Raw genomic sequence first — 15,154 nt, 5'->3', positions numbered from 1 at the left:
AAGTCTGATCTCATCTTATCTGTACTTTCAATGATCAGATGAATAATTCGGCAAGTACCTTAAACTTTTCCTAATTACAAAAGTTAAATATTGTTTAATCCTTGATTTACGTGCAACTTCTAAATCTAAGAAACTGCACCTAAAAAGAGAATTGTCCTGGAATGTGGATTGGATATGGTCAGAATGTTTATTTTGGAGGAATACTTGTATTTTCAATGGTTTGATTGGGTGCAGCTGTGAGTGAAGTTCATCCAAAAAGTTCCATGGAAAAAAGGATTCTCTTTATGTAAAGAAATTTCAAATTCTGAAACTTTTCCTTAATATAGCTTTCCGCCACTGTATGTCAAGGTCTTAAGACTCAAATTTCTTCCCTTCTAAAGAATTTTGGCAAACAAGATCTCTCAACAATTGAAAAAAAAAAGAGAGGTGTAAATAGGACCTTGTAGCCAATTTAGACAGTGTCAAACTGGGAAGTCTGGGATCAAAGTAATATATCTTACATAAAATAAAAAAAATTAAAAAACAAATCTCCAAATTAAATTCGCCAACGAAAAAATTCTCAAACTAATTCTTCTCGACTGTGTGGACATCCACATGACCTGAGAATTTTTTATTTTTTTTTCCAAAAAAAAAAAAGATAAAACTGTAATTGATAATTACGATATTAAGTCTAAGTTCATACCATAGTCACCAATTAAATTTTTGAGTTTATTTTAAATTAAACTTCAATGATTTTTTATTTTCTTGCAAAGTTTTGTTGTTTCATTTGAAAATATTTTAGTTTATTTTTGTTAAAACAAATTTAACATTATAAATTTATTATATCAATAGTTTGTGCAGGCCTAAGATTTATCCTTAAACTTAAATTCAGTCATCTCTCACCATCAACAGAAAGTAAAACAAAGAATTTATTAATTCTTTGATGAATCACATATTATAATGGAGTAGCATTTCATTAACATCACTAGGATTCAAAGGTGATTTGCTGCCTGAAAAAGATACCTGCCAACAATAAGTCCAACATTTCAATCAAAAGATGAAAACTTACAAATGATCATTATCGATTGAGATAGTTGAAAGCAATGTGGCCTTCAAATAATCAATATCCTTAAGCAACTTGGCATGCTCCCAATTTCCACTCTGTATCTCCACCAGTAAAGCTGCATTTAACAACTTGCAACATTACCAGAGTTAGTTAGAGTCCCTGATACGATCCGTACCATAAGGTTTAGTGGATATCAAAGTATACAACAGAAATAAGGTATGATTTAAACCTTTATATACCAAAGATGAACATGATCCTTCCCAAGGAAAGACCATTAGATTAGTCTGTGAAAGTGAACCCTTTTTCCGGTTAGTTTGAATAATATGCAGAAAACCATATGATATCCCAAAAACATGTCCATTCAGCCAACAAGCATCAACTCTGGAAATACCTAGTGTCCCCAAAAGGGCAAAGAACAGAGTAAAATATCCCTACAAGAAATGTCTGCTTTCATGTGTCTTGTGGATGTTGCTTTTAAATGTTAGCTGTAGCTTTGATTTTTGAGCTTATTAGAATACCACTAAAAGAATTTCATTCTGGTTCAACTTTCAAGCCCTTGGATTCTACAGTATCACACTTCAGCTAAGATTTTGCCCTTCCGCAATTTAGTCTCATGATGTCTTGAAGTATATATAGAGTCTCATGTCTTCTAAGTATATATAGAGTGTACATTTGAAGAGGTTAGCAATATACTCTTCTGAAATTTGATAACGAAACTTTGGAACTATAACACTATAAAACCACAACTTCAAGCATCTAATTTCACCATGTGCAACCGTTTAAGAGCTGTAACATCACTCATCCATTTTCTTATTAAGTGGAGCTTCAAATGTTGTTCTATTCATGTTTGAAAGATTCAGCGGCATATAATGAATATGCATGAGTCGACTAAAAAACAATGCAGTTCAAATTATAATCTACAACTTCATTTCTACAATGCAGTTCCAGTCAACTAAAAAACATAGAAATGATCACAACATCATGAGAGCCCAGTAAGAGCTATAATTAAAAAGAATGAAGGTGGACAGAGAAGAATTTTTCATTGCATGTAAATGAAGCAATCTGTTGATATGAAGACATAACCTAAAATTAACATTGATATTAAATAACTAGGACATGGAAATAGGAAATGGAATGTAATGTTGTAAGTAATGAGTTTAAAGGACAATAGTTCAACCAAACAAATAAGGGAAATAGATCTTAGAGATACCTATAACCCCTAGAATTGAGATTATGCAACTGTGATACTTTTCAACAGTAAGGGATTTACCATATTATGGTAGGAAAGATATTTACCAGAGCTAGAACTATGAAGATCCTCAAGAATTTCTTCTACAAAATCCAACATTGAATTTCTCAAAGCATTATTTTTCTTTTCCAAGAGATGAATCTCATTTTCAAGAAACTCTTTGTCCGATAGCAGAGTCCTGAGCTCATCATTTTCACCCTTGTCAATATCCTTTTGAAAATCTAGGCAAAACGTGGTAAAACCTTCCCTGCAAAGAAACAATTTTTTATTATTAAGATCCCTATATGGTTACAAATTTTCAATAACCAATGTTTATGTTAGGTGTTATTTAAATGGCTAAAAATAGATTAAAAAATGTTCATGCTGTTTTTATGAACCATCACATCTTAGCCACAGGCAACCATCAGGGGCAATGCAGTCGAAAGAATGATTATATAATTCTATAGAATGATGGAGGGACATCTGAAAAATTGGCAAACTATGTACTAGATTTTTAGTTTTCATTGAATGTTAAGAACTTAAAATTGAGATAAATATAAAATAAAAAAAAGTTCAAAATGTCCAATATCAATTTACAGCAGGACTACTTGAAATACTTCAATACAAATATATCACATGCCTATGGTTATGAAATCTAACACTACTGTCGAAAGAGAGAGAGAAAACCTTAATTCTCATTCATATGATTAACTTCTTACAATAGAGAAATATATATACAAGGCTAAGTTGAACTAACTACCATATATGTGACCTATATTAAAAAAGGAAAGAAAGATTGTACACTATAAATACATTATATTCAACACTCACCCTCAAGCTGGAGCATATATGTCATATGCACCAAGCTTGTTACAAATGTATTTAATCCTAAAACCTCTGAGAGATTTAGCGAAGATGTCTGCTAGTTGATCATTTGAATTAACAAAACTTGTAACAACACACCCTGATGCGATTTTCTCTCTAATGAAGTGACAGTTAACTTCAATATGCTTGGTCTTTTCATGAAAGACTGGATTGGATGCAATATGTAATGCGGCCTGATTGTCATAGACTAGCTTTATCTGTTCATCTTTTCCAAATCTCAATTCCTGTAGGAGTTGCCTCAACCATATGAGTTCACATGTTGCCAAAGCCATAGCTCGATACTCAGCTTCGGCGCTTGATCTGGCCACTACATCTTGTTTCTTACTCTTCCAGGATATTAAGTTACCTCCAATAAAAACACAATACCCTGAGGTGGAACGCCTATCTGAGGGTGAACCAGCCCAGTCTGCATTTGTGTAACCAACAAGTTGGGTATAACCCCTGTCTTCATACAACATACCTTGGTCTGGTGTTCCTTTAATATATCGAAGAATGCGGATCACAACATCCCAATGGTTGTCACATGATGATTGTAGAAATTGACTAACCACACTCACAGGAAAAGAGATGTCTAGCCGAGTGATGGTGAGGTAGTTCAGTTTGCCTACAAGTCGTCGATATCTCCCAGGATCTCTTAGAGGCTCCCCCTATCTTGGTACAAGTTTGACATTTGGATCCATAAGAGTGTCAACAGGTTTACATTCTAACATACTTGTTTCTTCTAAGATGTCTAAGGCATACTTCCTTTGTGACATAACCACACCTGAACTGGATTGAGCTATTTCAAGTCCATGAAAGTACTTGAGTTTGCCAAAGTCTTTGGTTTGAAAGTGGTTGAAAAGGTGTTGCTTTAGTCTTTGGATACCCTCTTGATCACTGCCTGTAATTATAATGTCATCCACATAAACTACCAAATAGATGCATTGGCTCGAAGAGTTATGATGATAGAAAACCGAATGATCTGCTTCACTCCGAAGCATTCCAAACTCTTGAACAACTGAACTAAAACGCCCAAACATGCCTGAGGAGACTGTTTCAAGCCATATAGAGAGCGGCGTAACTTGCACACTAAACCAAACTCCCCCTGAGCAACAAAACCATGTGGTTGCTCCATATACACTTCCTCGAGAAGTTCACCATGAAGGAAAGCATTCTTAATATCCAACTGATAAAGAGGCCAATGACACATAGCTGCCATGGAGAGAAATAAGCGAATAGAAGGAATCTTGGCAACAGGAGAGAAGGTGTCACCATAGTCACAACCATAAATCTGAGTATAACCTTTAGCAACCAAGCGGGCCTTAAGGCGATCAACCTGACCATCAAGACTAACTTTAACAATGTAGACCCAACGACATCCAACTGTAGATTTACTAGGAGGTAAAGGAACAAGATCTCATGTGCCATTGGAGTGCAGAGCAGCCATTTTATCAACCATTGTCTGTCGCCACCCAGGATGAGAAAGTGTCGCACTAGTGCTCTTAGGAAGAGAAACAGAAGATAAAGTAGAGACAAAGGCAGAATAAGATAAAGATAATCGATGGTAGCTCAAAAAATTATAAATAGGATGAGGATTACGAGTAGATCGATTACCTTTCCGAAGAGTAATAGACAAATGGTCAGTAGATGACAGGGCCGGGGTAGGAGAAATCGGTGGGACAGGAGGTGAGTCACCAGGCACCTCAGTTGAAGAGAGATGAGGAGCAACAGCACGATGTCGACAATGATAAGCCTGAAGAGGACGAGAGAACGCATCTGAAGGGGGGGGGATATATAGGGAAGTGACAATACTTCAGAAATGGGAAGAAATTCAGAGGATGAGAAGAATGGAGAGTCCTCAAAGAAGATGACGTCAGCGGAGAGAAAATAACGATGAGTGTCAGAGAAATAACAACGATAACCCTTCTGAAGTCGAGAGTATCCCAAGAAGATGCATTTCGTAGCCTTGGCGGAGAGCTTGTCTTATCCAGGTGTGAGAGTTTGAACAAAACAAGTACAACCAAAGACAGGGGGAGGAAGAAAATAAAGAAGTTGGGTAGGAAAAATGAGGGAATGAGGGATTTGGTCATGTAATATAAACGAGGGCATATGATTAATCAAGTGACAGGCTATCTCAACAAGATGTCGATTTTTACGTTCAGCAACCCCATTTTGTTGAGAAGTATGAGCACAAGATGACTGATGGAGGATCCCATGTTGGGACATAAAAGAAGTAAAGGGTGTAGAAAAATATTCTCAAGCATTGTCACTGCGTAACACTCAAATAGAAACATTGAATTGTGTTTGGATTTCAGCATAAAATTTCTGGAAAATAGAGAATAACTCAGCTCGATTTTTCATTAAAAATAACCAAGTACATCTTAAATAGTCATCAATGAAAGTGACAAAATACTGAAAATCCTAAAGTAGACGCGGTCCGACACGGACCCCAAACATCAGTGTGGACAAGTTCAAAAGGAGACTTTATCTGATTATTCAAACGCTTTGGGAACGAGACACGAGTATGTTTCCCAAGCTGACACGACTCACACGCAAGCGATGACAAAGTGGAAAAACGAGGGACCATCTTCTGGAACTTGGAGAGACTAGGATGACCCAGACGACTGTGAATGAGAAGAGGAGCATCAATGGAAATGCAAGCTACAGGAGATGAAGGTGATGTGAGGTGATAGAGGCCTTGAGACTCACACCCTATGCCAATCATCTTCCCCGTACTCCGGTCCTGCAAGATCACAGATTTATCAAAAAAAGTGATAGAACAGTTAAGAGTGCGAGTTATTTTGCTGATGGAAATAAGATTAAAAGGACACTCAGGGGCATAAAGGACAAAATGGAGAGATAGGGAAGGGAGAGGATGAGCCAAACCAATACCTTTAGCCATAGTTTGGGAACTATTAGCTAAAGTAACAGTAGGTAAGGCAGAGGTAGTAGTAATAGAGGAGAAAAGGTGTTTATTACTAGAGATATGATCAGATGCTCCAGAATCTAGAATCCATGGGCCAAGAGAAGGAGACTGAGTAAAGCAGATAGAGACATTACCGGTCTGGGCAACAGAAGCAACAAAAGCTGATGTGGTTGTCTGATATCGGAGATAGGCATCATAATCACTACCAGTAAGGGTGATACTCTGAAATGTGGAGCTCGCAGCGGAGTCAGGTCGAGATAGCAGAGGATTAGATGACTGAGCAATGTGGGTAGTACGAGGAGGCCGTCCATGTAACTGATAGCAACGATCTCGAGTGTGACCAAACTTATTACAATAGGTGCACTGAGGACGTTGTCCTCGACCCCGATTGCCACTACGTCCTCCTCGAGAGTTAATTTGAGAGGCTAACACAGATGAATCTGAAAGACCATCAGTCGACAAGGTCTGAGTAGAGGAGAGGCGTAAGAGACGAGCGAACACATCATTCAATGATGGTACTGATGGACTAGCAAGAATCTGATCTCGGACAGACTCAAGATCTGGACGAAGGCCAATGAGGGTTAACACCATAAAGAACTTGTCAATCTATATTTGTTGAGCTTTAGCACCATTAGTGAAGGACATCAAAGTTAAGAACTCCTCCTTAAGAGACGCAATCCGGCCAATATAAGTAGACAGATCCATGTCCTGCTGTCTCACATGAACAATATCAGAAACCATCTTATAAAATCGTTGAATATCATTCGTGTATAATCCTTTAGCCTGAGTCCAAAATTTAAAGCAGGTTTTGTAGGCACGAAGATGATGTAAAATTTTGGGATCAACAGATTGCCATAATACGCTGCATAATTGTGCATCGATTTTCTTCCATTGCACTTTGTCAATATCAGGTATAGCATCCTCAGGTGTAACAAGATGATCCTCATAACCTTGTCCCATAAACCAGAGTTCCACGAACGCTGACCAGGAGAGATAATTCTCACTACCAATCAATTTTTCCGATGTGATAATAGGAGATCCAGAGATGACGGATGTAAAACTAGGATTTTTAGTCGCCATATCCACTTCACCTGAGATTGAATCACGTTTGAATCACAAAGTTGCTTCTCATAAAAGCCCTTTTTTTAGCTTATATAGAAAGTTGTTTAATGAAGTTTTCATGATGCCAAAATTGCCCATTGAATCATGATTTCAACTTTAGTTTCTGCTTCTGGCTAAAAGCAAAAGTAAAAAGCTATGCCAAAAATTCAATTATCTTGAGAATAATATTAGTGTCCATTATGATATCAACCTTCTATAAGATAAGAAGGCCATTGCCAAATCTAGCAGCTGGTTGAAGCTGATGGAGGCTTGGAAGCTGTTGAAAATTAAGGTAGGACTTGGTGAAAATCCTGCTTGAAGAAAAAAAAAAAAGGAAACCTCTTCCTGAATGGATGAGATGCAGTTTTTTGGGGAGGCATGTATGACCATTGAATGAGGGGTTCTTATACCTATTCTAAGAGATACATCATTTCAGTACAAAATTTTATTTTTTTTTATTTTTGCAAATAAAGAAAATCATGCGAACAGCTAATCCCAAATTGATCAAACATACTCTTTGAACTTGATTATGTTAAGTTCAATATTGTAGGAGTTAGTATATGGGAGAACTGAAGAAAAATATTTACATTCGCTCTTATAAAAAAAATATTTACATTCACATAGATTTTGGTTAATACCGTTTGGTGTTCATTCTTTTAAGTATTTCATCCCGCTTCATTCTTAGAGAACATATCTGCTTCTCCAAAAATATCACTGAGGTTCTTGAATCAGCTATAAGCAAAAGAGGATGTTTGTATTAGGAGACTAAGAGGGTAATAATGTTCTGATCAAGGACAAAAATAAAAAAGGAACTACAAGAAGGAGATCCCCAAGGACAATGAGGAACACAAGCCTTGCATGATGAGTCATTATGCATATCAAACAAAATCAAATTTCAATCATAAGTTCTTATAAACATTGAGTCAACATTGTTCTTCCCTTGGTTTCATAATCTTATGGACTATATTCATTGGTAAATAAATTTATAGCACGATCCATATCCAATCATGTATTTTAAAACCCAAATTAGAAAAGAACTTGAGATTCAGCATCAATGGGGACAAAAACTTACCTATCAGAAAAAAGAAAAAAAAAAAAAAAAAGATGTGATAATGCATCAATCCATGTAACATGGCATAGTTGTGTGAATTTAATACTGCACTTTCTTGCACTTGGCTGGGTCACAAAATTGTCTCATTTCCATTGTGCTAGAATTGAACAAAGTGACTTCATAACCATACCTGCATCAAGCATGTCCAACACACAAAACCCATAACATGGCACAATTGTATGAAGTTAAGACTGACCTTTCTTGCATATGGCAGAGTAACAATTCATGCCATATCCATTATAGTTAAGGTGAACAAGTGACTAAGCAATAGTTAAGAATTCACAATAACGCAGGATACAGTCACTGGAATATATACAGCATGAGGTAATCTTTTACTATCATCCAAGTATTGTCATGCTTTAGGTGAAGATCAATTAAAATATATTATCTCAGTTTGCTACATTTAATATAAACAATTGACTGCAAAATTATGGCTACTGGACATTGAACACATTCTAATAACTATGGGAACACAGGAAAAATCAGGGAAATTGAATACATTGGCTTTAATTTTGCAACATGCATCTCTTTTCTTTTTATTCACGACACTTCATTCTTGAATGTCCCTCAGATAATTCCCAATATTTCCAAACTAGATTCACAAACTCTAATCATTTCAATACTGAATCCGACAACAATAAATATATATATATATATATAGACACATATATAAAAGCATTCAAAGAACATAGTTACCAGCAACAGAGTTCAATCCATCAATTTCAAACTGCGACACATAAACCATCTTTGTCAACTCGGATTCTCTGGCATTCAAACCACCCTCGATATCCGTACATTTGACGATATCCGATTCGATCTCTCTGGTTATCTGAATATTAACCTCGATTTCTTGGTTTACCTGATGAAATTCAACAGTCAGAAACCCTAGTTTTCAAAAGTGAAACGGAGAGAATACAAAAGAGAAGAGTGAATACCAGATCGAGCATATCCTTGATTGAAGAGATCTGACACAGGATCGCTCCTGAGTCCTCCATCTCCGCTTTTTTTCCGCTAACCCGCCGTTTCGAAATACTTTCAATATTTAACTGTTTATTCTCAACAGCCTAGATGTTTTCTCACAGCTATAAATATTTGAAAAACATGGCTGTGCTTGGTTCAAAAAATTTTGAAAAAAGATGCGTGGGTAAGAAAATAGGAAGAAAAAGTAAAATAAAATAAAAAATATTTTAAAATTTAACAAATTATTTATACATACTTCTTCAAACTAATTTATCTTATTTTTCTCAATTATAAAAGGATTAAATAATTTTATATCACATAAATTTTTAATTAATTTTAATTATATTTAATTTTTTATATTTTCAATAATAAAACCATATGAGAAAAATCATTTTTAAAATTTTCTATTTTATTTTCTTAGTACCGAGAATCAAACATGGTCAAAGAGTACCCAAAGGTTATTATGAAATCTTAAGACAAAGTATAATTCATATATATAATAAGACTAACATACACCAATAAAATTATAATATAAAGAAATGAAATAAGTCTTGAGATATACATATGTCATCACCTTATTGATATTGTTTTTTTTATAAGTATTGAAATAATATATTTTTTACCATAAGTTTATGTTATATCCTAATAATATGTTTGGAATGATTTTTAAAATAATTTTCATTTTTCAATAGAAAATAGTTTCTAATGATTTATTATAAAAATATAATGTTTTTTCATATTAATTGTTTTGGTTTGTTTTCTAAATGATGTTTTAAAAAATAATTGTGTAATTTTAGAAAATTATTGAAAATAAAACTTTACATATAAAATTTAGGGTTTAATACATTTTACCACCTCTCAACCTATTGTGTATTTTGTACATTGTCCCATCAAGTTTAAAATCGAACAAATTGTTATCCAAAATTTTAAAATATCAACATTGTATCTGTGTTTGTTGGACAATGTTAATTTGAATGGACGAAAATGTCATATGTTATATACCTAACTTAATAACCATGTTTATGGTTTCAAAGAAAGAACAAAGAAAAATAAGAAAGAAGGGAAAGCTTTGTTTTTGTGATTCAATTTACAAATCCACTCTTACTTATTAAGTCACATGTGCACAACATATGACATTTGAACAATTCAAACTAATACCGTTTAACAAAAAAAGGCACGGTATTAAAAAAACTTTGAAGAAAATTTATTCAATTTTAAACTTAAGAAAAATAATGTACAAAACACACTATAAGTTAAAAGGGTAAAATATATTAAACCCTAAAATTTATTGTTTAAAAATATTTAAAAACATAAAAAAAACATGTCAAACATTCCAAATTCTTTAAGGATTTTTATGGTCGAGAACAAGTTGCAAAGGGAGTTTTATTACAAAAATTAAAATTTTTTCTCAAAAACACTATTTTTTAGACTTGTTTTAAAAAAACTTTACCAAACAAACTCAAAAAATGTTTTTAGGATATCGTGTTATTCAAAGATAACAAAATGATGATATCATATATAATGTTTAAAGCAATGGAATACCAAATTCATATATTTATAATTTTACTACAAATTAAATTTTTTAATTACTCAATTTAATTTGGCGAGACTTACTAAAAAAATTTCCCTCAATTTCAAACTTGTCATTTGATCGATTATATTAAATCTTATTCAATTGTAACCTGTGTCAAAAATATTTAATTGGCTTTTATTCTAATTGACAACTAAATATTTGAAAAAAAAAATTATGACTTTAAATATTATAATTTATTGTACTAACAAAAATTTTGTAATGATTTACTTATGTAATTAGTTTCGAAATAGATAATTGGTTAATAATTAGTATTTCTAATTTTATTTGATTACTAAGAAAATATTATAAATTTATTAGTTTAGCGTCATTGGTTACTTACTAATTTTTATATGGTATAGATCTTTGGATCAATGGATTTGTTATTGAAATGTGCATTTTATTGTTGATATTAATATAGGAAGAAGCATAAAATCCTTATTTTTTTAATTTTAAAAATTAATTAAAAATATTGATTATAGTATTCATTGGCTTTTAAGGAATGGAATATTAACGAGCACTCTCCACCATTTCGGATAATATTTATAGTTCTACCTTTTCCTTAGCAATTGATTTTGTGGTTTTCATGTGATTATAGGTACTCTTTTTTTGATCATGTATTTATCATTTGACCAAGAAGCATTACGATGACTTTGATGCAACTACATGGTACTGACATTTTGTAGACGTTGTTATAATGCAAGTTTAGGTGATCGTGGATTGTGTTTTTTATTTTATTTTGACAGTATTATACAAATAAGTAGTTGAATTTAAAAAATTGTAATAAATTTATTTTTAGGCCAAAATTTATGATTTTATTGCTATTATTTTCATTTTTCAATGAAGAAAAAATAAAAACTTATGAAACCTAAATTATACTTAGGTTTTTTAAATGAAAATTTTATTTATAATAATTCATTCATTTTACAAAGAGTCACGACTCCTCCTTGGGAGGCTAAGTAAAAGGTCTTTAAAATTCCTCCTTGATAGAATAATAAAAAAAATATTTGATAACATTTTAAATTAATTGTGATAATATGCATGGATTCAAATTTAAATTATTTAAAAAAAAAATTAAGTGCTTAAAAAAATAACAAACAATTAAAATTACAATTATCATACATCATAATTTATTTGGAATACATCATACATTTTACGAATTAAAGTCACCAGCTTGTTTGCATAAATTACAAATGTTAGAATTATTATGTATAGTGTTGTATAAATATTTACTTATCAATAATTGAAAATAACAAACAATTAAAATTACAATTACTGTACATCATAAATTTGTTTGCTGGACATGCACGATACATTTTGATGGAATACATCATACATTTATGAATTAAAGCCACACGTTTGTTTGGGTAAATTTCAAATGTTAGAATTAGAATGTATGGTGTTGTATAGATATTTACATATCAATAATTGAAAATAACATTGTTTCTTTGACTTACTTGAAATAAAGGTATATACTGATTGAAAATTATTTTTCTATCAATTCTTCCAAAAATCATATTTTCTTTATAATCCTATTTTTCGTGAAATACAAATATTATGTTATTTTCATAAAATTTTAAATTTGTTAATGTTATCTTCATCAAAATTTTAAATTTGTGATAGAATAAACCATCATTTATTTTTTATTAATCAATTATTATTATTTATTTATTTTATTGTTTATTTTTTATATTTCTAACATTTTACTTTAAAATAAAATAAATAAATTCCACTTCTTCTTCATTGAAAAATAAAGCACAAATTTTACCTTGTGAGAAATTTTCTAAAATCATTGGGAACTTTGATTTCCTCCAATATCTAATCATATTTAACGTGCTTCCTCCATAAGAATTAAATTTTGTTTTAAGAAAAGAATTTCTTTGAAAAATCATACACACATCACAATATTAATATTACATAACCTATTACCTTCAAGTTATATAACATAATTAGAAATTTGTGCACAAACCACACACCAAGCTAAGCTATTTAAAATGTAAAACATCATGCATAAATGGTGGTGGTTTCAACCACAATCATGCAAAACGTGATTTTTTTTAGAACAAATATATTGTTATCCAATTAGAATGAAGAAATCTAAAAAGGAAGGGGTGGAGATTTCAATTAATTTTGATATAGTTGTTTTAATAAAATGCTAAGAAAATCTCAAAATGCATTGAAAGTTATATGTATTATAATTAATTATTGAGTAACCAAAAAATAAATGAAATGATTTTGATGATTAAAATTTATTAAAAATCCATTTGATAATAATTTTGAAAATAGTAAAAAACAATTTTTAATGCGTTTGTAAGCACTTTCTTACAATAATTAAGTTTGACAATTTTTTTAAATTATTTTTAAAATTTTGTAGAATTATTTGAAAATCACTACTTATAGAAAGTGTTACAGATACTCTTGGACCATTGGTTGATATAAACTTGATAGCAGAAGAAGACTTACAAGGATGGTTGTGTGAAATTAATGCTGCTCTTTCTTGCACTTGGCAGGGTCATGAATTTGTGTCATTCCCATCGTGCTTGAGTTTAAAAAAGTTACTCTGTCTTTGTGTACTGCTGTATAAACTATATCTATATCATGCATGTCCAGCAAACAAACCCGTGGCTTTAATTCATAAATCTAATTGGTCAATTTAAAAAATAAGAGATGTTAGATTTATAAATTTGAGGTCATTTTATTCATTTTAATCCATTAATTTTTAGGAATTCATAATAATATTTGCCATATTTTGATCAAGGAGAAAGGAGGTTGAGGAATGAAAATAAATATTTTGTTCATACCTATTTTTCATTAAATAAGAATGAGTTTGATAATTTTAATTATTGTGTTTGGATATACCTAAAAATGTTGTTACTGAAAATGAGAATGAAAATAAATAAATAAATTACCAATAATATTTATGTGCATGATCTAAAATGTTTTATTTTATTTTCATTTTAAAAATATATTTCAAAAGTTTTTTTTTCCTAAATGATGAAATCTTATTTGAACATATGATTTGAAAACAATGTTCTATATAATATTATTTAATTGTTGTTCTCTAATAATAATTCTTAAAAATAAAGTGAAATAAATAACCATTTTTAAAAAATAAATAAAAATTGTTATATAAAGAAAAATGAGAAAAAAAATAACAAATAAATAAATAAAATATAACATGATATATATATATATATTGTTTCATTTCATTTTCTACACCTCCAATACCAATACAAAAAGTAATTAAAATAGAATCCATTTGTTAAATTTATTAATGAGTTATATAATTTTTAAAAATAATTTTGAAACTCAACAAATATATACTATCTTTAAAAAAAATTAATAGACAAAAACTAATACATATGAGTTGTGAATTTAGTGTTTATCTCCTGCAATCTATTATAAGTTTTTAATTTTCTTAAATAGATTTTAAATTTATTGAACATGATTAATGTTTTGAATAATTCAAAATTCAAAAATTTAAATTAAATTGATTTGAACCGAACTAGACTCTATTACAGGATTCAAAGGATTCACTTTTCTATCATTTTCATTTTTTTCATTTATATCCTTTCTATTATGCTAGACACCTCTCCCTTTATCCCTTTACTTTCAAATTCAGTGAACAGACTTTTGGAATCTGAGAGTGTAGAGACACCTTTCCTTTTACTTTCAAATTCAGTGAACACGCTTTTGGAATCCGAGTGTAAAGCCATTTACTTATCAATTAATGAAAGCAATTTCTCCTGGAACAAAGTTGGAGCCAAAATGTACATAGATGCATCCGCTTATCAATGATTTAAAATATCATGTCGTTTAAAATACCATTTTTTAAATATCATGTCCTTTAAAATACCGTCTTTCTTGGTTTCTCCTCCATCCTCCATCCGGTCGAAATAAGCCATGTGATTCGTACTCTTCTTTATCATTATTCTTATTAATCCTCGAAAACACCATGCCTCTTATACTCTTCTTTAGCTGGCCAAATAAGTATGTTATAATCCTAAAATTTATAATAGGGTGTTTATTTTCAATTTACCCATTATTGTTTTTTATTCTCACCAACAGTTTACTTTAAAATGAAATAAATAAATTTCAAGAAAATTTCTGAAATCATTCTCCAACTTTAGTTTCCTCCCATATCTAATCATATTTAAGATCTTCCTACATGATAACTAAATTCTGATTCAAGTACAGAATTTCCTTGGAAAATCATATACATCACAATATTAATATTATACAACCAATTATCTCAAGGTTATATGTCTAAGTAGAAATTTGTGCAAAAATCAGACGAAGCTAAGCTTTTTAAAATGCAAAACATCATGCATAAATGGTTTTAAGCATAA

General features: G+C 31.2%; 1 protein-coding gene across 3 annotated transcripts; it reads right to left on the bottom strand.

Moving 5' to 3' along the window:
* Positions 1-890: 890 nt before the first annotated feature.
* On the bottom strand, positions 891-9,355 carry LOC100247533 (uncharacterized). 3 transcript variants are annotated; one of them, XM_010665264.3, is made up of 5 exons: positions 9,211-9,348; positions 8,972-9,134; positions 7,803-7,896; positions 2,342-2,541; positions 891-1,173 (listed from the first exon to the last, which is right to left on the bottom strand). In XM_010665264.3, the coding sequence occupies exons 1-5, from the start codon at positions 9,268-9,270 to the stop codon at positions 1,109-1,111; spliced, it is 582 nt and encodes a 193-aa protein (XP_010663566.1). In that variant the 5' UTR covers positions 9,271-9,348; the 3' UTR covers positions 891-1,108. The 3 variants fall into 3 exon arrangements, 2 of the variants coding, with proteins under 2 accessions (XP_010663566.1, XP_002275407.2); XM_002275371.5 differs by having other exon boundaries at positions 891-1,160; positions 9,211-9,347; XR_788067.3 differs by lacking the exons at positions 891-1,173; positions 7,803-7,896 and adding an exon at positions 6,198-7,154 and having other exon boundaries at positions 2,426-2,541; positions 9,211-9,355.
* Between the last annotated feature and the right edge of the window lie 5,799 nt (positions 9,356-15,154).

Source organism: Vitis vinifera, chromosome 17 (assembly GCF_030704535.1).
Source record: "Vitis vinifera cultivar Pinot Noir 40024 chromosome 17, ASM3070453v1".
NCBI classification, from domain to species: domain Eukaryota; kingdom Viridiplantae; phylum Streptophyta; class Magnoliopsida; order Vitales; family Vitaceae; genus Vitis; species Vitis vinifera.
The sequence above is the reverse complement of the archived record's forward strand: the minus strand, read 5'-3'. Positions and strand labels throughout refer to the sequence as shown.